The sequence below is a fragment of the Cygnus atratus genome, chromosome 3 (genome assembly GCF_013377495.2).
Source record: "Cygnus atratus isolate AKBS03 ecotype Queensland, Australia chromosome 3, CAtr_DNAZoo_HiC_assembly, whole genome shotgun sequence".
NCBI classification, from domain to species: domain Eukaryota; kingdom Metazoa; phylum Chordata; class Aves; order Anseriformes; family Anatidae; genus Cygnus; species Cygnus atratus.
This window is the reverse complement of record NC_066364.1, coordinates 87,857,366-87,882,307: the sequence shown is the minus strand read 5'-3', so window position 1 is coordinate 87,882,307 and position 24,942 is coordinate 87,857,366. Positions and strand designations below refer to the sequence as shown.

Here is a 24,942-nt window from a genome sequence, read left to right as displayed (position 1 = left end):
GGCATGGCTGGAGCTGGCCTGGCTCTTTCTGTGGTGATATTCCTACAGCATCTCACCCAAAGGAGGCACACCATCAGGTGACATGGCTGGGAGCCATCTTGAGACACCTGAAGCACCTGAAGCACCTGAAGGGACGAGGGCACTGCCAATGTGTGGGCTGCTCTTGCCTCACTGACAGGGGATGGATTTCCTCTGGGCCTCCCAGTCCTTCACAGGACCGTGTTGAACAGGACAAAAGATGTACAGGCATTTTTAACATATTCTCTGAAGGTGGCTGAGGAGCCTGAGCAAGGCCTTTCTCTGCAGTGCTGCTCCCCCTGCTTCCCTCCTGGAAGGCTGACGGACTCGATCTGCAGTCTGAGTCATTAGCAACAAGGGGCCAAAGCGGCTAACAGGTGCAAAATCAAAAAGACAAAAGGCATTTCTAACCAAAAGCACCCTTTTCCCACTGGCAGCGGTGTTTTCTGTCCTCTCTGCCCAGGGTTTTTCAGGTGCCTCTGCTCTTTGACTCCCACAGAATAAGTGAAGCAGGCACGAGGAAAACTGCCTGAAGGCAATGTTTCAGCCACCCACCCAAACGTGGATGTGACCAAAAGTCTCGAGGGAAAAATCCCTTTGTGCAGGGCACGTGGCAGCAAAGCTGGCTGGGCTCCACACGTCCTTGCCTCACCCCAGGACAGGGCGCACGTGAGCCAGGTATGATGCACAGGCTCAGGATGGGCAGGATGAGGGAAAGGCACGTTCCTGGATCCAGATACCTCCTGAAGTGGGGTCCTCACCCGTGTGGAGCCGCTCCAGTGAGGCCAAGGCTCCCCTCCAACAACAAGCTGCAACCGATCTCCTCACAGGAGGTTGCAGCCCAGCCATATCCACTCTGGAGGGTAAATTTGAAGAGCTGGAAGGCTTCCAGTGGCCCAGGTGCCTCCTTCAGAGCTGACTTGGACAGCCTCTTGCTGCGCTGCCATCCTGTTGTGGCTGCAGTGTGTATATAAAGTATCATGAGGCAGCAGCCTCACCTCTGCTGTAGCCACACACAAGTGAATCCCTTCAACAGGTGGAGTTGTCCCAGCTGAAAAGTGCCACCACACCAGACACAGCTGCTGTCTCATGGAGCAACCTGGCTCTGCACGTGTCCTCCTCCTCCTCCTAAGCCCTCAGAAGCAGGAGTAGAGAGCAGTGCAGATGCTGTTCTTCACTCACAGGAAGCAGCCAGCTCAGCTCTCCATCGATGGGCAGGGTTCAACATGCTGTGACCAACAGTAGGGACCTGCTGCCTCATCCATCCAGGGGACCTGGGTTCCCTCATGCTGATATTTCACATCCAGAAAGGTCTCTTCAGCTCAGCCCATGGTGGCACCACTGACCTGCTGATTTCGATCTTTTTCAATTTGCTGACTTGTAAACACTTCCGGGCTCCAGCAAAGCCAATGCAGGTCTGCCAATGATAGACTTGATGTCTTTGTTAACTTGCACAGCCATCTGTGAAACAGCCAATAGATCCTCACAAGCCAAAAGTCGGTGGTGAATATGCAAGTCAAGAAATTCCTTGGGTTCTTCACACAGCAGCATCCACAAATGGCCCCCGCTCACCTTCACACCTCTCACTGCTGCACTCTGCAAGATGTTACTGAACAAGATGAACCAGAGCCTCAAGTGCTTTTCCTCTTCCCTCTACTCTCTGCCCTCTGCAGAGGCCCAAACTGCACATAAAATAAATAAAAAACAAAAGCCATATCCTTTACCTTGAGAAGCGCAGGAAGAGCAGGACAGGGCAGCAATGAACTTAGTGGTCTGTATTAACCCAATTTATCTTTGTTCCATGTCATCCAGGATGGTGAGGTGTCACTGAGCCATGACTGGTAGTGGGTTACACACAGCTCCAACAGCAAACACCGAGTCCATTACCAGTGAAAGGCAGGCTCAGAGCATTACTTTTCATCTTGGATTGTAAGTTCCACCAAGATCGCATCTACTCGTGCCCATGCAGCACCCAGCATGATGGGGCTTGGCTCCTGATAAGACAAGAGGCAAGGCTGCAACCATCACGGCACTGCTTGGTGTCAGAGGCTGGAAAGGAACCCAGGAGTCCTGCCCCCTCGTTCCTGCCCATCAGACCACCCTCTTCTCACTGAGCTGGGAACTTGGGCTGGGCTTCACAGAAGTATTTTGGTGCCTACCTCCCACTAATTTCAAGGGGCTTTAGGTACCTAGATGCTTTTGGAGGCTCTGGGCCCAAATCCAAGAGTCCAACTGGCAGGCTGCTGGAGCCCTGTATCCTCCAGAGGCAATGCTGGAGGGTCTGCTACACAATGGAAGAAAATCAGGATGCAAGGCAGAAGGAGAAGGCAAAGGAAATCAAGGTCAGAATTAAATTCTTTAATACAAAAAAAGTTTGTTTGTCGTCGTCGTCGTCGTTTTTTTAAGATATATCTGTAATTTCTTTGTTTAAAAATAAATATGCACTAAGGAATATCTTGAAAAAATTCACTAGACACAATATGTAGTGTTAATATCTTTTTTCCCCGCAATTATTACAGATAAACAGTAGCACCAATAAATAAAATGATAACAAATATTAAAATTAAAAAGGAGAGAGATTCAAGATGTAGAATTTTCTATTTTTCCTGTCTCTTCTTTTTACATATATAAAAAAATCGTAGCGTCTATTTAATCCAAATCACACATATACATAAACATATATATATATATACAAACACATAGCCAAATATATATATAGTATGTAGATGTATATCTAACCCTTGTCTCAATAGGAATGTGTAGGGGTAGGTGTTAGAGAAATTAATTAAATAACTGCCCATAACATGCTACTGACTCTGCCAACAATTGGGGAGAGATGGGATGGGACAACAGGAAGGTTAAATTTATACACAACCAGTACAAATAAAAAAAAAAAAGAGGTACGGCTTATAAATAGTTGAAATTAAATATTAACAAAGAATACTGAAAAATCCCTACTCTTTAATTAAATTATCTGTTTAATTTCTAATTTAAAAAGGGATATTAAATAAGTATATAAAACACTTTCTCTTCCCTCCCCCCCCAACGGAAGCCTCTGTCTTGCGCACGATGCAGCATGAGTATTATACATTGCAGATGCAAGCACCCACCCGTGTGTTTTTTTTCTCCTTCTGAAAGCCATCAGTCGGATGGGGAGTTCCTAGTGGTTAGTAGTCACTTGTTGTGAGTCTGTTTTTAGACCGTCTTGTCTTTTTTGGAAGCTTTCCGTGTTGTACATTATCAGGCGTTGAAAAATTCAATTGCAGATGATGTTTGGCAGATTTCTGACACAGACCGAGTACCTTTTTGATTATTATTATTATTATTAATAATTTTAATCACAGAACTAGATTATATATATCCACATAGATGTACAAACACGCTTTCAGGGGTGTGTGTGTGCGCGCGTGTGTAAGGTGGGTTTCACATACACCACAGCGTATATTGCAGATACACACATAGCCAAGATTTTCAGACACGGCTTGGGGATTCCGGCTGCCTTCACATTTGATTCCCCAGCCCAAGAGCTGGAAAAGGGGCCTGATATTTACAGTACACCATTAAAAAAATCTTGACGCTCACATACACACACACACACCCCTACTGTGTATATACTTTTGATTAATATCCCTTTCCAGAAATGTTCCATAAGCATCTTGGATGCTCTTGAGTGGCAGCTCTGTGCATGAAGAAAGCAGACAGTGCTGAACAATTGTGTGGCTATGCACCGGTCCCCATTCTTGCTTCAGCACACTGTAGGCCTTATGTCCTTTTGCAGCCACCAAGGGCGGGGAATCTAGACTCCTGTGATACTTCCTTGAATGGAAAGTTAGTGCGCATCAGCTGCCCACCATCCTTAAGAGAAGCCAGCATTGCCTCTCTGTCGAAGTTTCTATAGCGAATAAAGTCAACGCAAAATGTACACTGACATCCCATGTCCCAGCAAGGCAGGCAGGTTATGAGACGAGTAAGGGCGAAGGTTGGGGGAAGAGAGGGGAGGAGGAATCCTTGATCACGCAGATGGCCGTTTCCTTGGCCTTTGACCCATCGCACCCTAGGATGCCGCTCTTTGGAACTCCCTGCCCATCCTCTCCATCACCTCTCCTCCCTGTCCCAGGCAAGGAGAAGGTGGTTTGTGGTACAGCACACTCTACAGAGAAACAGCGGAGGCCGCACAAGTCAGTTAGAGTTAAGAAGTTTACACCCAGCGCTTCTACTCAAGTCCAGTCTTAGCTTGTTTCTTATGCCCCAAGTAGCCCGCTTGTGTCCACAGCAGTCGAGTATTATCCAGTGAAGACACCAATAACATTAGCAATGTTAAAAAAAATAATCAGTATATATATATATATTATATATATATGTGTGTGTGTGTGTGTGTGTGTGGTTAAGATATACATATATGTATATATAGATGTGGTTAAAATATATATACATATATATATATGTATATGCATGTATACACACATATATATGTATGCATGGGAAAACCCATCAAATACACCCCTATAGTCTTCCTGGCTCTGTTATTTAGCAGCATGAAAAGAAAAATAAAATAAAACAGTTCAAAACCCAAAGGTGAATTCTGTGCGGCGGGTGCCTTGGGGAATGTTCCTTCCGGAGTCCATCGTCCGTACTGAAAGTGCTGTGCTCTACCGATCCTTCATTTTTAGGGTTCATTTGGATTAGTGTTTTGTTTTGTATTTTTCTGTCCAGGCGAGAAATCAGGCTCCAGAAACAGGGCTGTTCCCCCTTCTTTTCCGCTGCTCACCGTCTCGGTTTTTCACATCTGTCAGAGAGGAGAGGGAAGGAAAGAAAGAGAGGAGATCAATGTTTGTGACGGGGGTGCAAGTAAGACAGGGAAGGGGAGGAAGGGAGGTGACTGATGTGTTTAAGAGCATATGGCGTTAAGACATGGCATGACGTCACTGGTGGGGTGAAGTGCTGTGCAGTCAGGGCAGAACAGCGGAGAACCTCGACCCATGAATGGGTCGATGAATTCTATTCCCGCAGGCTCACCTAGACACGGGGGGACACTGGTACAGGGGTAAATTTAGGAGCAGAATCAGAGGTCTCCTCACTCACAAGCTGAGCTGAGTGTCTTGTTTGCACCCTCTCACACCATGCACACATAGATACACACACACACAAAAACAAGGCTAAGCAACGCATGCAGAAAGACACACTCCCTCAGCTCCCCACCTAGCCTGTTGTTTGGGTTGGAAGCAATGCAGACAACAAAGCCTCATGCAGGCGAGAAGGTGAAAAGAAAATGCGTCTCATTTCACTGGCTGCCACAAGCAGGGGTTAGCGCCACAGAACAGCAGCAGCAGCAGCCTGAAGAAGCAGCAGGAGAAACAAAAATTTGCCCTCCCCTCCAGGGCCCAATTCTAACTCTACAAAGAGATGGAACAGGAAGAACTACAGCTTAACCAGCTTTTTATCTGGAAACAGATAAGCTACCCACTCTTATGACTCCTTCCTATCTTCCTGGCCAACACACCAGCTCTGGAAATCTCCCTTAGTGCCAACTATCCCACCACAGGGAGTGACTAGTGAAAGAAGCAAGTAAACCCCTTCTGCCATCATGACTTCTTTGGGGTATTGTTTGTTTTTCTTTGTACTTTGTACTATTTCTCAGTCTTCAAACTCTGTAGGGTAATTTCCAGTTACTCTGTGGATAGGGAGCAGGACCAGAGGAAAAAAAACAAGGTTAGGTCTGGTCTCATTCTTCAGGGGCTATGCTCACTGGGAGAAGTGTAACTCTGGAAGCTGCTGTACTCTGGCCCCTCCATCAATTACTTTCCCACTCGGATTACAGAACCCCAGAAAATTCCTCTGTTTGCAGAGCAGTTTCCACCACTCTGGCAGTGCCTAGATGCCTCCCTGATTTTGGCACATAGCACTTTCACACCTAATGGAAGCACAGCCCTAGTCACCTAGCCAATTCCAGGCAGGCAAACAGATGTCTCCTCTGTCAGGATGTAGCCACTGGTGAGGACCCTGGATCTCTCTCCCTAATTCTTTCTCATCCAGCCACTGCTCCTGCAATATTCTCTTGACAGGAGGAAGCTCCTAGATCTCTGTGAACTGAGTTTGGAGGCACAACCAAGGGCTCATTAGCAAACCCATCTCTGTCTCTCTCTACGGATAGGTAGGATGATCACGCACCAGAGATGCACACGCAGCTGGTGCGAGTCAAGTGACCCCACTGAGTTCACCAAAGTGCTCAGGTGAGAACCAGGAATCGGTTTCTGCACATGCCCATGCCACAGATGGTGCATGATAAGTAGCATTCAGACAACACATGCACAGTGTGGATTTCTGAGCAGACACTAACCAGTGCCTTTGCATCTCCCACCTGGCATCTGAAATACAGACCTCTGCCTGCCTTCACCTAGAGACATGCTGTATCCCACATCACAGCCCTGAGTGCAGTCCCTCAAACCACAACTCTGGCCAAGACATGGACAGTAAGTACACTGTGAGCACAGTGCAAGAGGACAGGGCCCTCTCCCTGGCTTTCAAGAACACAAAGGCAAATGAGAGTATGAGGATATCCTTGAGGGTGAGGGAGGTTCCTGGCCTGGCCTTCCTTACTCTGCACACTGCAGAGTGTCCACAAGCCATACGGAAAGGGCTTGGAAGACAGGGGTGGTGGAATCCTAGTCAGCTAAGAAGGATTTGGCTTTGTACAACAGTACCCTCAGAGTTGCACACACATAATGCACAGAGGGCTGCAGACCCTCCCCCTGGCTACTACAGCAGCATGAACTCCGTTACCTCGTTCTAGGGGAATGGACACCTTAGATACAAATGCCCTGTCTCTGGGAGCCATCCCCGTCCAAGTCCTGACAGCACATCAGAAACGCAGAGCTGCCCTTTGACACAGGGAATCTCTGTCCTCATCTCAGTTAGACCCTCTGCCCTCTGGCCCACGTAGGATAGACAAACGAAGTAATCATATAGCACTGGTGCCAGAAGTCAGCAGGAAGCAAGCTCCCCCCTCTTTCTCTTTCTCTCTCTTTCTTTTTGTGTGTTTCTCTTTCATCCTTCAGGACACAAACCTGCAAGTGCGCTCGTTTAACTCAAGCTGCCTCGACTTGCAACGTGAGTCTGTGAATTTGCAGGAACATTTACAGGTCTGGGGATCTTGTACAAACAAGTGCTTTCTCCTCTCTGAGCAAGGCTCACAGTGACTGCAAAAAGGCAAAAGGAAAGATGTCTAAGCTACAGCGCTTCAGCAGAAAGAAAATACACATGCAACACCCTAAACATCAAAGCAATCCCCTTGCCCCCTCCCACAGCCCCCATGCTGCCCACTGGAGCGTCGCGGGCTGATGGTTTTCCAGCAGCACCCCGGCAGCCCCAGAACCTGGTCAGGACAGCACCCCTTTGCATTAGCGTAAAGAGAAAGAGAACAGGCTCTGCACAGTATTCACAAATGCTGCATTGGATCCATCGGCACAGGCCACAGGGAGGAGGAAGGGGGAAGCAAGGATGGGAAGGTGAGAGGTCCCAACCAGCCATTGATATATCAATGAAAGGCGTTCTCTGAAGTGGGCTATTCGAGTAGAAAGAGGCCAGCGGCTAAATGAGTTAAATACACAGGGTCTCTCCCCCCTGGAAAGCAGCTGGGCTCCAGCATCACGTGCTTATCCCTGCAGTCGGCAAGGCCCTCCTTTCTGTAAGCCCCGTCCCAGCCTTGCCACCTAGGAGTCTCCCGTGAGGGAAGGGCCGTGAGTTTTCAATGCAGAATTTTGTGAACCACCGTGAGAGACAGAGCAGAAGAGACAGGGAGAGAGACAGGGAGAGAGAAGCCACCGAAACCAGCAGGGAGAGAGAGAAAGAGAAAGAGAGAGAGAGCCCCCCCAGTTCCCCAGCACCCCCTCTCCAGCTCCCCACCGTCCCACCTCTCCTCTCCGCTTGTGACTCCACCAGACACGCACGCACACGCGCGCACGCACGCACACACACCCATGCACGGCAGGCACCAGCCTGCCCGTCGCCAGTCGTCGTAGCACGAGACAAGTGGGGGACAGCACGCGACAGAGCCGCAACCCAAGGAGTGGGAGAAGAGGTGCAGAGCGCTCGCCCACCCACCCGCGCTCCTGTGCCTCGGGAAAATGGTCGCCAGTGATGATTAGAGAGAGCCAAGCAAGCGAAAGCCGCCTTCCCTGAGATACCCTTCGTGCCAGAGCGGTGCCACCGCCAGCGCTGCCCCTGCGGGATCTGCAGCCCACCAGTGACTGGGAGGGGAGGGTGAGATTTTGAGTGAGCAGCAAGCAGGCGGACTGGTTTGGGGAAAGGGAGGGAAGAGAGTCTACAAGCAGAGGACACAAACGTACAAGCTGGGTGGTTTGTACCGGCCTTTCTTGCGCTTTCTCTTTTGACCCTTCCCCTTTCCTCGCTTTGATTTTCTGGAAGAAAAACAAAAAAAAAAAACAGAGAAAGAGAGAGAGAGAGAGAGAGAGAAGGAAAGAAAGGGAGAGATAGAGAGAAAACGGAAGAAAACGCAAGGAAGAAGAGAAAAAAAACACAGCCATGTGCCTTGCTGGGAGGGGGAAGCACATGAGGCAGGACCGGAGGGCAAGTCCCGGGGCCGAAGCACAGATCTCCACCTCGCACACACACTCACTGGCCTCCTGCGCTCCTGCCAGCACCGCACCCAGCCTGCCCGCAGCCAAGCCAGCGCCAGGGGACACGGCGTGCACAGAGGCCACCTCCACGCGGGGCTGTCTCAGAGGGCCCCCGCAGCCCCCGGAGAGGGGCAGCGGGGCGGGGGCGAGGGGAAGGGAACAGAAAGCCTGGTGAAAGCGTCACACAACCGCAGCGAGCGCAGACAACCATCCCGGGCCACAAGCTCAGGCGCACGCTGGCTGACGAGGGGCAACCTGCGTGGAGGGGCTCCCCCTGGGGAAGAGGAAACCGCCCTGACCTGGTGGCGAGGAGGGGGCAGCCCAGGGATGGCGACAATCCTGCCACGGGATGGGCTCAGCACGCTGGGACAAGGGGGGAGAACGGGTCTGCACAGCGGCGCTGTGTGGGAAGGGGCCACCTAGCCCGCGGGCTCTGCTCGCCCACCCCACTGCCTGCCTGTGGCTCAGTGGGCTCCAGGAGACCTCGCTGTCCGCTAATAGCCCTCCAGCAGCCTCCTTCCTGAGCACCGGAGGAGGCAGAGGGAGGCCTGACCTAGCTATGACACCGAGGAGATGATAACCAGCAAGAGGCTTCAGGCCTTCTCTCCTTTTCTCCCTCACCCACCCCTTCCCTCCCTTCGCTTTCCACATGTATCTGGCAAACTGATGAGCGGACGGAGCCAAGGCACTGACTCTCTTAAAAATTCACCCCTTGCTCCTGATTTGGGGGCAGGAGCCGGGGCGGGACGGGGCTAGGACGTGCAGGCCTGGACACTAACCATGGACCTCTACAGCCCAGCGAGAGCACAGAGAGGGAGGGAGGCTGGAGCCTGCGCTGCTCCTTGAGCCACATCAGCGCAGCACCAAGGGAGAGGCATGCGAGGAGAAGGCCCTGGGCAAAGCACCAGGGCTTGTCAGACAAGTGGGCACCACGGCAGCTCAGCAGAGACTCCCTCCTTCCCTGGCGCAGCCCACCTCGGGAGGGAGCTGTCGAGGGAGGGGACATGGGGGGGCAGAAGGGAAAGCACCACGGGTGTTCCTTAGGCCCCGTTCAAGTCTTCTCGCTGGAACGAGTGTCAGAGCATCAGCTCACTCCCAGCCTCTGCCCTACGTGTCGGGAGTCACAGGGAGGCGGTGAGGGGAGGAAAATCGACCTGAAGGGAGGAGAGGGGCACCAATATAACAGGACTTTCAATCGAGAGCAAGTCAAAGCACAGCAATCTCTCCCATCCCTTCCCTTCCTTCCCCGGGGAAGTGCAGAACCAGCAAAGAGCAGGCAAGGTGCTGTTAGAAGAGGAAAGGGAATGCAACACAGTCCGGGCTGGCTGCTTCACCCACACCCCATCCTCACCAGAGCTCACACAGACCCAACTCTCGCACACCTTCAGACCACAGAGCCACGCAGACCGACCGTCCCCGACACGGCCCTGCACAGAGAGGAGCGCCGGCTGCCCGCGGCCCGATGCAGCCACGAGCGGATTTCCAGGGGGAGGAGGAGAGGCTGGAAGGCGGCTAGAAGGACACAACCGCCAGGAGAGGGGTGAAAGAAGTTCTCTCTCACTCTCCCACTTGCTCTCTCTCTCTGTTTCAGCCTCATCGCCCAGTATTCACCCCTTTCCTCTCCAACTCCGCACCTCCAAGTGGCAGAGTCGCTATCCCAGCCATGCGCAGTCCGGCTGACCCTCTCACCCAGAGAGGTCACTCTATTTTTCCACGTTGTTCCACGTTTTGTGATCGTCCCTGCAACTACTGCAGGGCGAGAGCTGATTTATCTACTTTCCATAACCTTTTTACTTTGGGGAGGAAGGAAAGGGAAGGTTGTGCCTTAACCTTCTTCAGGTCACCAGAGTAAATCCATCAGCTTGAAAAAAACTCTCCTGAAAGCCTCCACCGAGACCCAGCTAGGAGATCCATCTCCTTTTATACCCTCCCACGCCCCCACCCCACCAAAATCAGCATCACATCGTGCATGGCATCAGTCCTGCCTCCACCAGGCCTCCACTGCCACCTCTCCCTGTAGCCAGCAGAGTTCCTACCCAAGCTGCTGTGAAAGAAGCCAGCAAGTTCTCACTCAAGCAGCAAGAAAAAAAATTAATAATAAAGAAAGGCAGCGATTTGCAGTAACCAGAAACACCCCAGGAAGAGGGAAGGGAGAACGGGGGCTGCACCTTGAATCCATTCTGGTAGGACACACACGACGGGACTTCCCTGACTCGGGGTAAAGCATTAGGAATGACTGCCATGGTCGTGGGTCATGCAAGCTCCAGGTCTGGGGTATGAAGGAAGGACCGTCAGATCTGGGTTTCTGTGCCCACCTGGAACGGATTCAGAGTGTCGCCCCATGCACTACCATATGCCATTTCCAAAAACACCTTCTCAAAGTGAGTATCTCCAACCAATCAAGGAAAAGGGCAAGGGGCAGTGGGGAGAGGAAATGCCAACCAACCACCAAAAGAGAAAGGAGGAAAGGTTTGTCACTTACTTTTCTTGTTTATTTTTGACATCTTTCTTTGGTCTGTGGGGGAAGAGAGAACAAAGGCCTCATTAGAAGGGAGCTTACCACATACACATCCAGTATTATTCCCAGTTCCCGCAAGCGCAGGGAAGAGGACATGTACAGCTGCCGCTGCAGGATGCCCATGGCACAGGTTAAGTAGTCCTTCTCAAAGCGTTTGCTCTCCTGCTGCACCTCACCAGTGCCAAAAGTCCCCAGGCTGCAGGCTAGCAGTGTCCACCTGCCATATCTAGAGATGGAGGAGCCTCGCCAGCAGAGTTCTTTTCCCAGGCTCAGCCATCCCACTGCAAACCAACTGAGGAGACCGCAGAAGCCTCTGGACAACAGTCCCAACCCAACGGCAGAAAAAACGAAAGGCTCGGAATAAGTTTATCGCAAGAGGAACCAGTGCTGCTCCATTCTCACCTGCAGTCACATTTACTGTGCTGTAAGAAGCTCATGTGCGCTATGTGCTGACTCTGATGGGGTTTAATTCTCATGATCTGGAATGAAAGAAACAGAGAGGGTCACTGCCCATTCACTATTTATATTCACAGCTCCAAATCAGCCCGCTGCGCGGCAAAGCATTTGCACCCCAGGTGCTCCTGGGAAGAGCATGGCAGAGTTTGAGCTGGCTTTGAGGCCCCGTTCTCCCAGTCAGAGAAGGCCTTTGATCACAAGCAAGCGGCAACACCAGGCTCGTGCCAAAGCTCTGTTTGCTCATGCATGCAAGGTGCCAGCACTGGTGGACTGCCTTGGAGACAGAGGCATGGGAGAGGGCGTAACACCACAGTAAGATTCTCACTGAGCCGTCCCTGGTCAATACTAGCAAGACAGCAATGGAGCATTCAGCCTGCTCCCAGCGAGAGGCATGTTTCAGTCTAAAGCAAAGGCCCAAAGCAAAAGCTCCACGTCCGACTACTGTTCCCTAAGCCACCACTCCTTCCCGGCTGACATGTCACCTTCTCAGTGAGATGACACACAGAATAAATCTGGTGCTCTGTGCTTAAAACACCCCTGCAGAGCCAGACTTCACCCAGCCCCTAGCTCCATGTGCCTCCAGGGAAGTTATATGGGAAGCTAGGCACGTACTGTCACAGTCTCTCAACCCAGAACCTGGCTGGACCACTAGTTCTAGCATTTGCACCACAGATCTCCTGAAGAGCTTCTGACCCTTCACAGGCATGCAGGCATGCCAGCCAAAACATGTAATTCAGCAAGGAATGGTAAGAAGAAAACTGTCCTTAGTTACACCGTGCTAGTAGGCTCTGGCCCAGGCTGGAGCATGCAAGTGGAAAAGCAATACAGGGGAACCATGGAAGGACACAGAGAGGTTCTCTGCCGGAGTTCAAACACAGCCGAGGTCACAAGTGAAAAGCACTGGCTGGTAATCACGCAGTCCTGCACGTCTCTCATCCATATCAAAAACTGATGGCAATATTTACAGTGCCCTTTCAAGAGGCTGAGGGACAAAAGTAGGTGAGGGAGCTACAGGCTAAGGGTAACGGACACTAGCACCACAGTGGATACAAGCTGGAATCAAGGCCGGCAGACAAGGGCAGTGACAATGCTCTCTAAGCAGAGTCTGGATCTTCCCCGTGTGCCCAGCCTTTGCTATCACGGCCAGTCCCTGTCTCTTCCAAGAAATGAATTCAGCAGCCTCCAAACAAAGGAGGAGGATGCCCAGAGGCAGAAAGGCTTTTCCACTTGACACTGAAGCAGTGTGTTTCTTAGAGACCCTTTCCACCCCTGCTGTGCCAATGCAGCTAATGACCCAAATCCTCTGCTCTGTTGGTAAAGACTGACCTCACATGCCCTCCGGGAGAGAGTACTCACAGGCTTTTCCCTATTGCGCTACTCAGCTGCCTTCAGAGCAACAGCTGTGTGGACCAAATGCAGAGTTAAGGTAGAGCAAGGGTCTGGGGAGTATCTTCTCCGGGGCCTCAGAGATAACAGCATCAGAAATGCTCCTTTGCATTCTCTATGCGCAAAGTGCTCCTTTGCAGAAATGCTCCTGTGCCTGCTCCTAGCTTCTGTATCTCTTGGGGTGGCTGTGACGGGTGACTTGCCTTCTCCACCCAAGCATGCCAGCTTGCAAGTTGGGCCCTCACCTCCATCGTGACGTTGTACACATCCACAGGGACACATTCTAGGCCCTCATCGCCGCAGCAACCCGCACATCTCATCAGAGGCACGCAGGATGGCTTGAATATGTACTCCACCTCATCAGGGTACTCCTGGAAAATGTCCACCAGGGTCTCAATTGTCCTGCAGAAACTGCGCTCGTAGACTTCCAGGAATTTGATAACTACAGGGAGGAATGGAGGGAATAAGTTAATGCAAACTTAGCTCAAGAATGTCTAGTGCTTTGCCCCTTAAAACGAGCCAGACAGTTGCAACACATCTACCCTATGCTCTTCACTACCAGTCTTGCAGGCCTACGTCCTTCGTCTCTGCCCTACTCACCCACCATCCCTCCCTCCCACCCACACCCCAAATCAGTAGGGGAAGAGAAGGAGATGGCCCTTCCTCCTGCTGCTTCGGGACAGAGACAAGATGGACCGGAGAGCTTCGCTATTTGGACTGGCCCTCCCTGGCAACATGATGCATCCCACAGGTGCCTCGTCCCCTTGCCATTCCCCATACTCTCAGACATGCTGCCTCTAAGCAAAGTAGCCCAGCTAAGAAAAGCACCTGAGGCTGCTGCAGATGACCTGCACTCTGGATTAAGGCCCTTCACTCGTTCGTCTTTTACCCTCTTTCAAAAAGGCCATTTGATGCCTTGGTTTTAGGAGGCAGGGGTATAAGCCAGAGGCAAAAGCATCCTCTCTGTAGACCTCAGCGCAGAGACGCCCCTGACAATGGTGAGACGGCTGTGAGCAGTGCATCCACGTGGCTCCACTCTCCCCACCAGCTACAGCTTTTGCCCACGCACAGCATCCACCTCAGCAGGCCACCTTCAGAAGACCGACAGCACCTGCTACAAGTCGCAGCCTCCCTGTCTCTACACTGACCACTCTCCCAGAGCAAGGAAGCAAGCCAGCACCTGGAAGACTCGAAGCAAGCCCACAGCACCCCCAGGATTAACCAGACCACACACTTGGCTACTGAACCACAATAAGGCGATGTGGGAGGGGGAACGGGCTGGGTCTGCCATTATCCCCTGCCTTCCCTCTGAATGGAGCAAACACTAACTGCTTGCGACCTGCACTGATTTCACAAGCGTTTCTCAATGTTTCCCAGTCTCTTGCCAAAGCTTCGTCTTGCTGCTTGGTCAAGGGTTGGAGAGATTTAAAGAGATGAGAGATAGGGTAGATAAGTACACACGCACAAAACCCAGCTGCTCGTACACCTCTGCAAACAGCGAGTACCTGGAGCCCTCCAGGCCTCCCAGCTCTACCAGCATGCAGGCAGCAAAGGAAGTTGTCTCAAATGGAGCAGAGGATAAGCGTATGCACAAAGAGATAGTACCTGCCCCGTGCTGTTATGCGCTATAATGATCCACCTGTACAGTATGCAGAGTCCTACAGCACCGAGGTTGATAACTCTGAGTGATAAGCACAAACTGCTTGCATCATGGAAAAATGGTCTCTGGTAAGCGTTTCTAAAGCGCCCTGAACTTGTGACAAACTGGCATAAAGGTTACTTTGCCACAAAAATGCAAAAGCTGCAGGGCTTGGAGCTCACAGCCCGCAGTTAATTGTTGAAAGTTAATTCTAGGTCATGCAGAGCTGACAGTGCCACAGTGCTGAGAGCGGGTACAAGAGGGGAGGAGCTCCCATCCAGGCAGTTTGAAGTGTCAGAGAGCGTGAGCAGCTATTAAAAGAGAGAGTGGCTTATGAAAAGGAAATGTAGCCTGGCAGGCATGGACTGCTTGTTGGTATTCCTAGCCTAAAAGACAGCATGCCTCTGTTCCCTGTCCCTTCCCTTCCTATTCCCTCCTCCCCTAACTACAGCGTGCCTCCTGCCTGTCCTCCGATCTTGTCTGTGCTACCTCCTTCTTCCTGCTCCCCTTCAGAGTGACCTTAGTCACTGCCTATGCTCCAACAAGTTGAACAATTTAATATGTGGGAAATTCTGCAGGCACAATGACAGCCGCTGAACTGCACTGTTGATTATTCACGCTGTGCCAGCAGAAAGGATCTGGGAACTCCGGCAATACAAGCACAGCGCTGGATAAGAATGCTTCCAGACCCACTGCAAGGGGAAGAAGGGAAGAAAAGAGGGAGGAAAAGCGACAGTTACCTGTGCAGATCAACTGCTGCTCACTGAACTCGTCTGGAGCATATAAAGAGCCAGAAACCGAAACCAGGCAGAAAACTGAAGTGAAACTGATTCAGGTCCACAGTGCTTTCTACATGTTTGCACTGCTCGAGCAGCTGGATTATACCAGGGAATGCAGACTACAGATTGGCCACAGAACAGCACATTTGATTTATTTTGCAGAGCCTTTACTTTTATGGGTACACCCTGATAACTATCCTTGAGATCTGGGAAATCTGACAGGACCTAACGCCTCCCGTTATCAGTGCTGGAGTTTTTGCCTTTACTTTAATGTACAAGGATTTTCCAAAGTCTGAATCAGCCTCGGAAGAGGGAACGGGGACTCTTTATCCAACTGCCAGTCAGAATATCCTGCCATGAAAGGCGCGTTGCCTCGATTTCACTGGACACAGAGCATTCACACGGAGACTGTGCAGCACTCCACAGTCCATTTGCACAGCTAGTTCCCAAACCGGAGCACATGACTGAGGTACAGTCATCCTCACAACAAAGCCCTGCCCCTGCTACTGTATCTACACTTACTCCTATGTACTGGGAGTCATATTCTGCACTTTGCCGGGCTGATTCAGTCCGTGCTTCCTTTCCATTGGTTGTGTCAGGGACGGAAGGACGTCTGTCTTTCATGGGGAAACATAGGAAGGTCACTGAAGGACTAACACCGCTTGGCCTGCTCCCTTCCTGCAATTTGGGCCTCAGCCCATGTTAAATGTTAATCCCACATTTAACCCACACCCCTACCCTGTAAAACACCTCCAAATTTGAGTCAGAGGTTCTTCTTTGTGAATGGAGAGGGAAGTAAGGTTAAAACTCAGCCAGGGCCCACATTAACTCTTTAGGCAGACATGGCCACAGCAGGCAGGATTAAGTCCAAATTCGGAGCAGTCAAGTGGGAACAAGCTAGACTAGAAAAGGAGCAGGTCTGTGATCATTCTGCCTCCCTCCCTGTCAATGGCTTAGCAGCAATACAGACACACTGTTCTGTTAAAAATAAAAGTGCAGCCACAAGTGCTGGTGGTTTCCTTTATTTATACCAGAAAATCTTTTCTCGTGGAACAAACAAAGAGCGTTTGTCTAACTCCTCTACAACTTCCCATGCCACAAAACATGTGGAAGGCTCTCTTGAGCACAAAAGGGTAGGGGCTGAAGTTAAAATTACAGGCTCCAACCAGAGTAAGTCCATCCCAAATAAAAACCTGTCGCAGCCTGACATCTCAGAGCAAGCACAAAATGGCCAAAGACACAAAGTCACCTTACGCACCCACCCCAAAGACCCCAGGAGTATCAGCAGAAGGCACTGCAGGATTGTCCTTGTACAACAGAGGCACATCATCAACTCCTCTTAACAGAGGGGAAACTGAGGTACAGAGAGAGAACCGCCAAGGTCATACAGCAGGACAGAAGCAGAGCCAGGAAGGTAATGCCAAGAGTCCTGATTTCTAGCTCGCAGATGTATTTGCATAGCAGAGCCAGGAATAGCATCAAGGCAATAGCACTGGAGTCCCACTGCTCACGCTGCTAGACCAACTTCTCCCCTGCTCCCATCAACCTTCCTGTGACAGGGAATTAAATTCTGTTCAACTCTTCCCTCCCCAGGAACGTAGTCAGACACAACAAATGGCACAGATCAGGACACTAGCTCTCTTCTACCAACAGCAGAGGGACTGGTTACCAAAATAAGCCTCACAGCAGGCTTCATCTTGATCCCTCTGGAGTCACTGAACCTTCTTCTGTTGACTTCAGCAGGAGCAAGGGTCAAGCGCAACATGCGGCAGCCCGCCAGCAAATCGGAAATTTCGGCCACGCAAAATGGACACCTAGCCCAAACGCTGCCTGCCACAAATCTCTGGCTACCTGCAGTTGGTCATACCAATAAAGTTACAGAAATTGAAATAGAGTGCAACATAAAAAGCCAATCTGGGCCCACACTGCTAGAGCCCTCTGCTGACCTCCAGCTGGAATAACGCTGGAGGTCACAGCCCATGGGGGGACCCTGCGAGACCTCCGACAGAGCCAGCCACACCAGCGAGGGGCCTGCTCCACTGCCAAGGTAATGGGGAAAACATGGTCAGAACAGAAGCTGATTGATGATCACCTCAGCCTGAAGGCCCCCAAGTCCACAGCCCCCACTTCTGAGCGGAGGACTGCGGACGGAAAGCCCACCAGGCTCCACCAGGCAGGGGGCTTGCAGGAGGCACCTCTGACTAGCCTGGCGGCTGACTGCTCTCCTGGCCTACACGCGCATGTGCTCGCACAAACCCGCAGAGCCGAGGACATGGCCACAGCCTGGCTTTTGGGTGGCTGGAGCAGCACAGAATCACTACGGCTGCACAGGCACCACCTCGTTTAGTAAAATCTTTAAGGTTGGAAAAGAGCCCCAAGATCACCTGGTCCCATCTCTACTGCGCTGCCAGCAGCGGATTAAGCAAAACCTATATGGGATCCAACCCCTGAACCTTTTATGGCTGCTCACACCGGAGTAAAAGGGTGCCTTTTTCAAGCCTGGCTCTGCACACAGAGATAGCCCGAGCTGGGGGACGAGGCTGGAAGTCACCCTGCACTGCCACCCCTCTTCTCCCTCCATACGCAGAGCCACTGCTGGTGGTGCCGGGGCTGTCGGGCACGGCTCCGGCCTTTGTTCGGGGATCAGCCCCGGCCGCCCGGGCACCACCGGCGCCTCCGGGGAGGAGGCGGGCGGCTAAGATGACAAATCCCTTCCTACGGCACTGTGGCAAATTCCTAGGAGGCTGTTCGCAGCCACTCAGCTCTTTGTGTGCGCGCATAAATATATATATATATATATATATATATATATATAAATGAGCGTGTGTGTGTGCACCAGCGCACGCACGCAGTTCTCCCCGGAGTTATGGGAAGCGCGCAGCAGGCTGGGCCGGCCCCGCCGCACGTCCCGGCCCCGCCGCACGTCCCGATCCCGATCCCAATCCCGATCCCAATCCCGATCCCGACCCCGATCCCGCGGCCGCCCCCAGCCCCGCGGGGTCCGGCCCCGACCCCGCCGGGGCTAATGGCGGCGCCCGGCGGCGGCAGCCCCCCGCTCCCGCTGCGGCTCCCCGGGAGGTGGCGGTGTTGGCCGCCGGCCGCTCCCGGGGCCCGGGCCGCCTTCCCCCGAGCCCCCGGCAAGCCGCCCGGCTCTTACCTTCGTTGGGTTTCCGCTCCCCATCCCCCAGGGCAGGAGCAGCCTTCGACAACTGCAAAGACAAGAGAAAATCGGTCACAACGCGGAGCCCCCCACGCCGGGCCGGGGGCAGCCGGGCCCGCCGCCACCGGGGAGGCCGGGGCGGGCACAGAGCCCTTTTGTTCCCCCCCGTCCTCGGCCCTGCAGGAGCCGAAGGGAGAACGGGGCCGGGGAAGGGAAAGGGGAGAGGAAAGCGACCCGAGGGGTTGGAAGGAGCCCCCCCGAGGGATTTGCAGCGACTGGGGGCAAAAAGCATTGAGCAGATGAGGGCCGGGTGAGAAAAACAACGCGGGTGACCTTCTCCCGCTGGCCCGCGCTGCTCCGTGGGCCTGGGCAAGCTGTGGGCCCGGTGCCACCTCCAGAGCAGCACCAGGCCTGCCTTTCTCCTTCAGGCCTCCCCTTCCCCGCCATAAAGGTGAATCTGGCCCAGGAGGAGGGCCGAGCGGGGAGAAGGGCTGTCAGGCGCGAAAGGGCATCGCGCCCCGCTCAATGTCACCGATGTCTGTCACCAAGCAGCGGTGGCCGCAGAGGTGTCGCTATCTGGCCCCGGTGTCAGGGTGGTTAACTGCTGCGGCACCGCATGCCGTGAACCCCCATGTGTCCCTCTGTGCTGGCACTGTCACGTAACAGGCCCATCCCCAGCCCCTGCGCTGCTTCCCCAGGACAAAAAGAGGCCCTGAGCTCTGCATTCGCTCCTGCTGTCCTCTTAGGACAAGGGGCATTTCCAAACCGCTGACGCAGGCGGGAGCAGCAATAGGGATCCCACCCCCAGACTGGGATGGAGCGGTGTTATGCTGCTTCACTGAGGAAGTTTTTTTTTTAATTCCAGGTGAAACAAAAACTCCACTCTTCCTGCTCTGCGTGAGGGTTTTAGCTCTGACGTAACTTTCCAGCCAAGTCAGGTTTCCCCCTGCTGTTCTGTTCTGAGCCAAAACCAAAAAAAGCTTGGGTTTCTTCACTTCTGCAAGGTATGTTGCCACCTGCGTGACGCCATCCACCCTGGAACCTGCTGCATTTCAGCAGAGGCGCAAAAAGAGAGTGGCAATGCAAACACACAGAGCACTGTTTCATCAGCAACATGCTGTATTTGGGCTTAGAAAAAGGCCCTCTGATCTCACAGCTGGAGACGGGACTGAATTGAGCAGGCAAAGTCCACCTCGAGCTCACAACGGGAATCTGCCACCTATGGTCTTCTAGCAGCCCTGTGCACAGAGCAGCACCACCTTCTGAGCGGCCTGAAGTGTCAGCTTTTAAAAGGAGGAGGAAAGAGAGCCGGCAAAGCCCCTCTCCCAGCCATTCCTTTGTGTCTGTGCACAGTTCCCTTTGTCTAAGGTCCCCCTGACCGAACTCCTTGCTTCTCATTTCAACCGACGTCCTTCTGTACCTGGGAATAACACACCAGGCCCGGACCTGAGCCACCCCACGCGTGGATCTGTTATGTCCCTGGGGAGAAAAGCCTGTGTGCCTAACCTCAGTGCTGTGATAACAGTTCAAAAAGCAGGTTCCTAGGAACAATTTCATTCCTGAAGTGTGAAGGTCACTGCAACAGCACAAACAAAATGGAGGCAGCAGAGGTTGCAGCGGCCTTCCAAAGACGCACAGCGCCTGAAGATCTATGGGTCAAAAGAAAACTGCATCAAGGGCAGAAAAGCCTCCATTCATGTCATAGCACAGGAAGAAGATCACGAGCCAGGCCGATCTATCCAAGTCACAATGCTCCCAAGACCTTTCGCAGAGGGATTTTTGGTTCGCACACCAAATGACAGTGATGGACTAAACAAAATTAGCTCTGAGACACCTTGAGGGTCTTTCTGCCCATTCCCAGTGTGAGGCGGCTCAGCCTGCTGCCAAGCCCCCTGCCTCCATACGCACACGAACATGCGCACGTGGTGCATGGGTGTTGGGAAGCAGACGTAAGCCGCACACTTTCACTGCTCACCTGCGCGTGGCCAGCACCTCTCCCTGCCCAATGGACCAGCGCGGGAGCCAGAGCACCCTCCCAGCTCTCACCTAGACCTGGGCTGCAACTCCACCCGAAGGGTGGGAAACAGGATCGGTACGGAGCCTGCCAGGAGCAGGGTGAACGAGGTTGCTGTTCCCCCTTGGCAGAGCTCTGCAGCACTCGAAGGGGAGCTCTCAGCAGTCACCCAAAAGGTTTCCCAGAACTATCAGTAACACGCTGTCTGCCCGCTATACCAGGAAACCTCTCTGCCCTTTTGGCAGAGCCTTTCACCTGTGGCTAATGCCCTCCAAGCCCGTTCACTCAAACAACAGGGCAGGCAGGGGGTTCTGCCTCGGTTGAAACCAGGCTGCTACATATCATAAAGGGCAATGGGAAGCCAAAAGCCTTCCAAGGGACAAGCAGGCCCAGCGTGCCCTTCGGTGGGAGCCTGAAGGTCACGCTCTCCTCTGCTGTCTTTTGGAATTACCCAACAGCTCTGTAACACACTTTGTTTCCAATAGATTTTCAGCATTTCACAGAGGTGTGGAAGCAAGCCCTGGGCTCGAGAGCAGGGTAAATGCCCCCAGAGAATGGGGCTGACCAGGGGGAAGCTCCTTTTTGTGCCCTTTGCAGGTCACAGTGAACGCACATCCTGAAGTGGGGTAAAACCCTCCCGAGCAAATAAACCTGCCTCACACTGTCTGTATCTGCACCTTCCCCACCCCCCTTCTCCTCCAAGTGCCAGTACGAAGCAAGTTACTCTCTGAAGGGAGAGAAAAGGTTAATCAAGTCATTCCTCTCCAGCCATCACCCCCCTCACCACCACCACCAGGACTCTTTCTCTCCCTTCCCCTCCCCCTAATCTGTGCAGCCTCATTAAAAGAGCTTTGTAACTGTTTAGGACTGGAACAAACAATCCATCCACTTTGAGAGGGGCTCTGGGACAGGAGTTAAGGCACTTTTCGTCTTAGGCGCTAGAAATTCTTCTCAGCGGTTTCTACTTAAGCGGTGGGGGGACTCGCTGCACTCCTTCCCCATTGTACCTACAGACGGAGATCAGTAATCCCGCGAGCTGCCAGCACGGCGCAGGCACCTCTGACACGGAGCAGGACGGACAAGAGACCCCATTCGGGGTCGCTCAGGAATCGGAGAGCCCCTCCGAGCCCCCAGCATGGGTTCCCCTTTCCCCTGCTCCTGAAGGAGCCCTCCTCCTCCCAGCATGTCCCCGGACCGCGGGCCCGCAGCGGGTCTGGGGAAGGTGACCCGTGGTGTCCTGGCTGCCAGGGGGCTCGGGAGGCAGGCTCCGGGGGCTCCCAGCAGGGCCTGGCGCAGAGGCACGCCGAAGGCAGCGCGGCTGGTGGGTGTGTGATCATTAGCAGTCTGGTCACAGGCTCGCTCTCCCTCCCTCCGTGTCTGATCGCTGCCTGTTCCCTGTGGCAATACAGCTGGTATAGCCAGGTCCCTCCACGGTTCGGGGTGGGAAGGGATGAGCTCTCAGCACCCCACCAGCACGGACCCGCCACCATGCCGCCGCCGAGACCCCTGGACAAAGGAAGATGGGGAAGGACCTGCCTTCCCCCATTCTCTAGGAAACCGGGGACTGGAAGGGGACAAAAACGCAACCTCCCGCACCCTGCGGGGCTACACGCCCGCTGGCCAACAGCTGGGAGGGTGGCACTGCAAAACCACCTCTCCCTCCCTCTCCTGCACGGAAGGGCTAGTGCCACAAGCAGAGGCAGACACCTGTGGCATCAGCGCCACCCAGCCCAGGCCGTGACACAATTCCCTGCTGTCCCGGCCTCGCTGCAGGAGCGACCGTACCAGCTCCCTCGGTCAGGAGCCATCCCCCTGCCGCCTTCTCCAGGGGAGCACCGTGATTCCTGCGTCCCTCCTCCCTCGCCTTCAGGAAAGCAGCCTGACACGCGCTGGACCCTGCCTTCCCAGCTCAGCCTCTGCCAGGGCTTTTCTTTAATTCTCTCCAACGCGCCTGGCTAGCTAGATAGGTTTTATTCAGCACGACAGTCTGATTAACACTACAGATAAATATTATCATCAAAGCACAAAACCCTAGTCCCAACGTGAAGAGTCATGCTTTCTGCCGTGCCCAGAGCCATCGTCAAGCTGCCTACGTGAGATCTGCTGGTATTTCCAACGTTCCCATCACCGTGGTGCCCAGGCGACCAACGGACAAATAAGGACAGAACTAAAGGACAGACCTCACCGTCTGTCTGTCTGAGCACTTATATGGCCCGCATCACCCGGCTGTCTGAACATCTCGCGATCTCTCGTGCAATTATCCCCGCAACACTTCCCACCACCCCACAGTTCCCACGCCACCCCGGAATTTTTCCCTACTCTTTCCCCCCCCCGCCTCCCCCCTCACCGTTACCCTCTGTCTTTTCTCAGCAGCACCATCCTCCCGCCTGGGAGAAAAGGCAGCATGAGGCTTTCACGCGACTCCCGAGGACAGGCAGACCTGGACCCTACCTGATCCGCAGCTTCATCTCCGGGGAAGAGGAAGGGGAGGGGAGAAGGAGCAAGGGGAGGGTTGAAGGGTATTATTACTAGACACGGACCCGGAGTTGTCTAACCTACAGCCAGGGAACAGACGCTGCTCTGCAAGTTTACGGATGAGCTGGGAGGCAAAGAAGCCCTGTTTTCGGTGACGGTGGAAAAAACTCTTGGAGAGCGGAAAGAATCGTCCCACGAGCCAAATCTGGCAGGCTAGCTGCACGGAGCTGCTCCGTGACACGCTCTAATGAGAGCTCAGCCTCGGTTCCCATCAAGCACAGCCTAACGTGCGGCTGTCACTGGAGAAAGTAGAGATATAACAGGCTAGAAACAAAGCGTGCAGTGCCTGCATGACTTCGGTTACAGCTGAAATGGCTCCTAATTGGGGAGTTACCTTCCAGCATCCGTGCTGAACAAACAATGTGAATAACTGATTAGTTTGCAAGCGACGTTTATGTTCACGACTGTGGGAGATGATCTAGCCCGCATTCTCGCCGAGAGCTGAGGAGATGGCAGGGGAGAACTAGCTCCTTATAGCCCTTAAAACATAATCCGCGCCTGCCTAGCATACAGCCACTTTCACGTGGGCACTCTGTCTAAACCCCTTAATATCTCTTGGCAACACAGCCCTCTTGACTCTTTTGAAAACAGATTTATAGGACAGGTTTGCACAGAAAGCTGCCTTTCTTTTTCTCTCTCCTTTTTTTTTTTTTTTTTAAAGGAGAGAAAGACAAGGAGGAAGAGTCGGTTTCTAATCGCTCAGGAATGACAATGAGGCAAAAGTAAAAGTGACCGAGGAAGGAGAGAAGGGAAAAACGAGGGGTTTTGTAATCTCGGTGCAGGAGATATACATTTTGAAAAAAAAAAAAAATCAATCTGGAAGAAATTCAGGATCCATTTTGTCCTCTTTGATCTCTATTTGTTTTTCCAGCTAGGTATTTTGAACTCCACACGGCAGCGCGAACCCGAGCCGGGACCCAAGGCAAATACCGCCGAAACACCCTTTTGCAATGTCAGGAGAGCCGAGGCCGGGAGGAGAGAGGCTGATGCAAGAAGCCAGCGCGCTGCCTCCCCTCCTTTCCCTTCCCTTCCCTTCCCTTCCCTGCCCCGCGCAGCGCCGCGCAGCGCCCCGGCCCCGCGGAGCCCCACGGCGGGGGCGTGCAATGCGCGCACATGTGCGCGGCCCCTCCGCGCCTCGCCCCCCTCGCACAGGCACAGCGGGCAGGTGGGAGCCGAGGGAAGGGGGAATAAAATAAAACAAAAAAAAAAAAAAAAGGAAAAAAAAATTATTATTATTTTTTTTATTTTTCCCGCCCCCCCCCCCCTTCCCCTCCGCACGCGGGGGCACAAAAGCCCCGTCCCGCCGCTTACCTCCGCGCTCTGCAGATAGAGCAGCGCCGCCAGCCCCCAGTGGATCCAAGTGAGCAGAAAGTTCATGGTTGCCGCCGCACGCCGCGGAGGAACGGGGCCCGCCGCGCTCCGCCTCGCCTCCGCCGCCGCCCCGCCGCCGCCGCCGCCGCCCCGCCGCGCTCTCGCCCGCGCCTCCTCCGTGCCCTCCTGGGGTGCCGCCGGCCGGGCGCTGCGAGGGGCTCCGGGGGAAGGGGGGCTCCTCTTCGGGGCGTCCGCGTTCACCCCTCCATAAGGCCGGCTCTCCGCCGGCGGCCCCCGCTGCTGCTGCTCCCGGTGGGCGCTCCGCCGGGCCGAGCGCAGGCTCCGCGGCCGCCCCGCCGCCGCCGCCCGGCCCCCGCCGCCGGGCAATCCGAGCTCCACAGCGGCAACCGGGGCAGGCAGAGGCACCCGCGCCGCGCTCGCTCTCGGCTTCGCGCACTCACGCCAAAGTTTGCGGGGAAAAGTTTCAATG

At 53.5% G+C, this 24,942-nt stretch overlaps 1 protein-coding gene across 8 annotated transcripts; it reads right to left on the bottom strand.

Annotated features, from left to right (window-relative positions):
* Positions 1–2,355: 2,355 nt before the first annotated feature.
* Positions 2,356–24,582, bottom strand: VEGFA (vascular endothelial growth factor A). 8 transcript variants are annotated; one of them, XM_035562479.2, is made up of 9 exons: positions 24,453–24,582; positions 18,590–18,641; positions 13,260–13,456; positions 11,575–11,651; positions 11,137–11,169; positions 10,823–10,969; positions 8,364–8,435; positions 7,083–7,214; positions 2,356–4,804 (listed from the first exon to the last, which is right to left on the bottom strand). In XM_035562479.2, exons 1-9 carry the CDS (start codon positions 24,516–24,518, stop codon positions 4,783–4,785), a joined length of 798 nt encoding a protein of 265 aa, XP_035418372.1. In that variant the 5' UTR covers positions 24,519–24,582; the 3' UTR covers positions 2,356–4,782. The 8 variants fall into 8 exon arrangements, with proteins under 8 accessions (XP_035418372.1, XP_035418385.1, XP_035418376.1 ...); XM_035562492.2 differs by lacking the exon at positions 7,083–7,214; XM_035562483.2 differs by lacking the exon at positions 8,364–8,435.
* Positions 24,583–24,942: the final 360 nt, after the last annotated feature.

Excerpts from the sequence above, each read along its gene's own strand:
- VEGFA (XM_035562479.2), bottom strand. The coding sequence starts at position 24,518 with ATGAACTTTCTGCTCACTTGGATCCACTGGGGGCTGGCGGCGCTGCTC. Across the intron at positions 11,652-13,259 it reads TGTACAACGTCACGATGGAG|ATCATGAGAATTAAACCCCA; the intron begins GTGAGGGCCCAA and ends CTTTCATTCCAG. Across the intron at positions 8,436-10,822 it reads CCTACCAGAATGGATTCAAG|AAAATCAAAGCGAGGAAAGG; the intron begins GTGCAGCCCCCG and ends TTTTTCTTCCAG.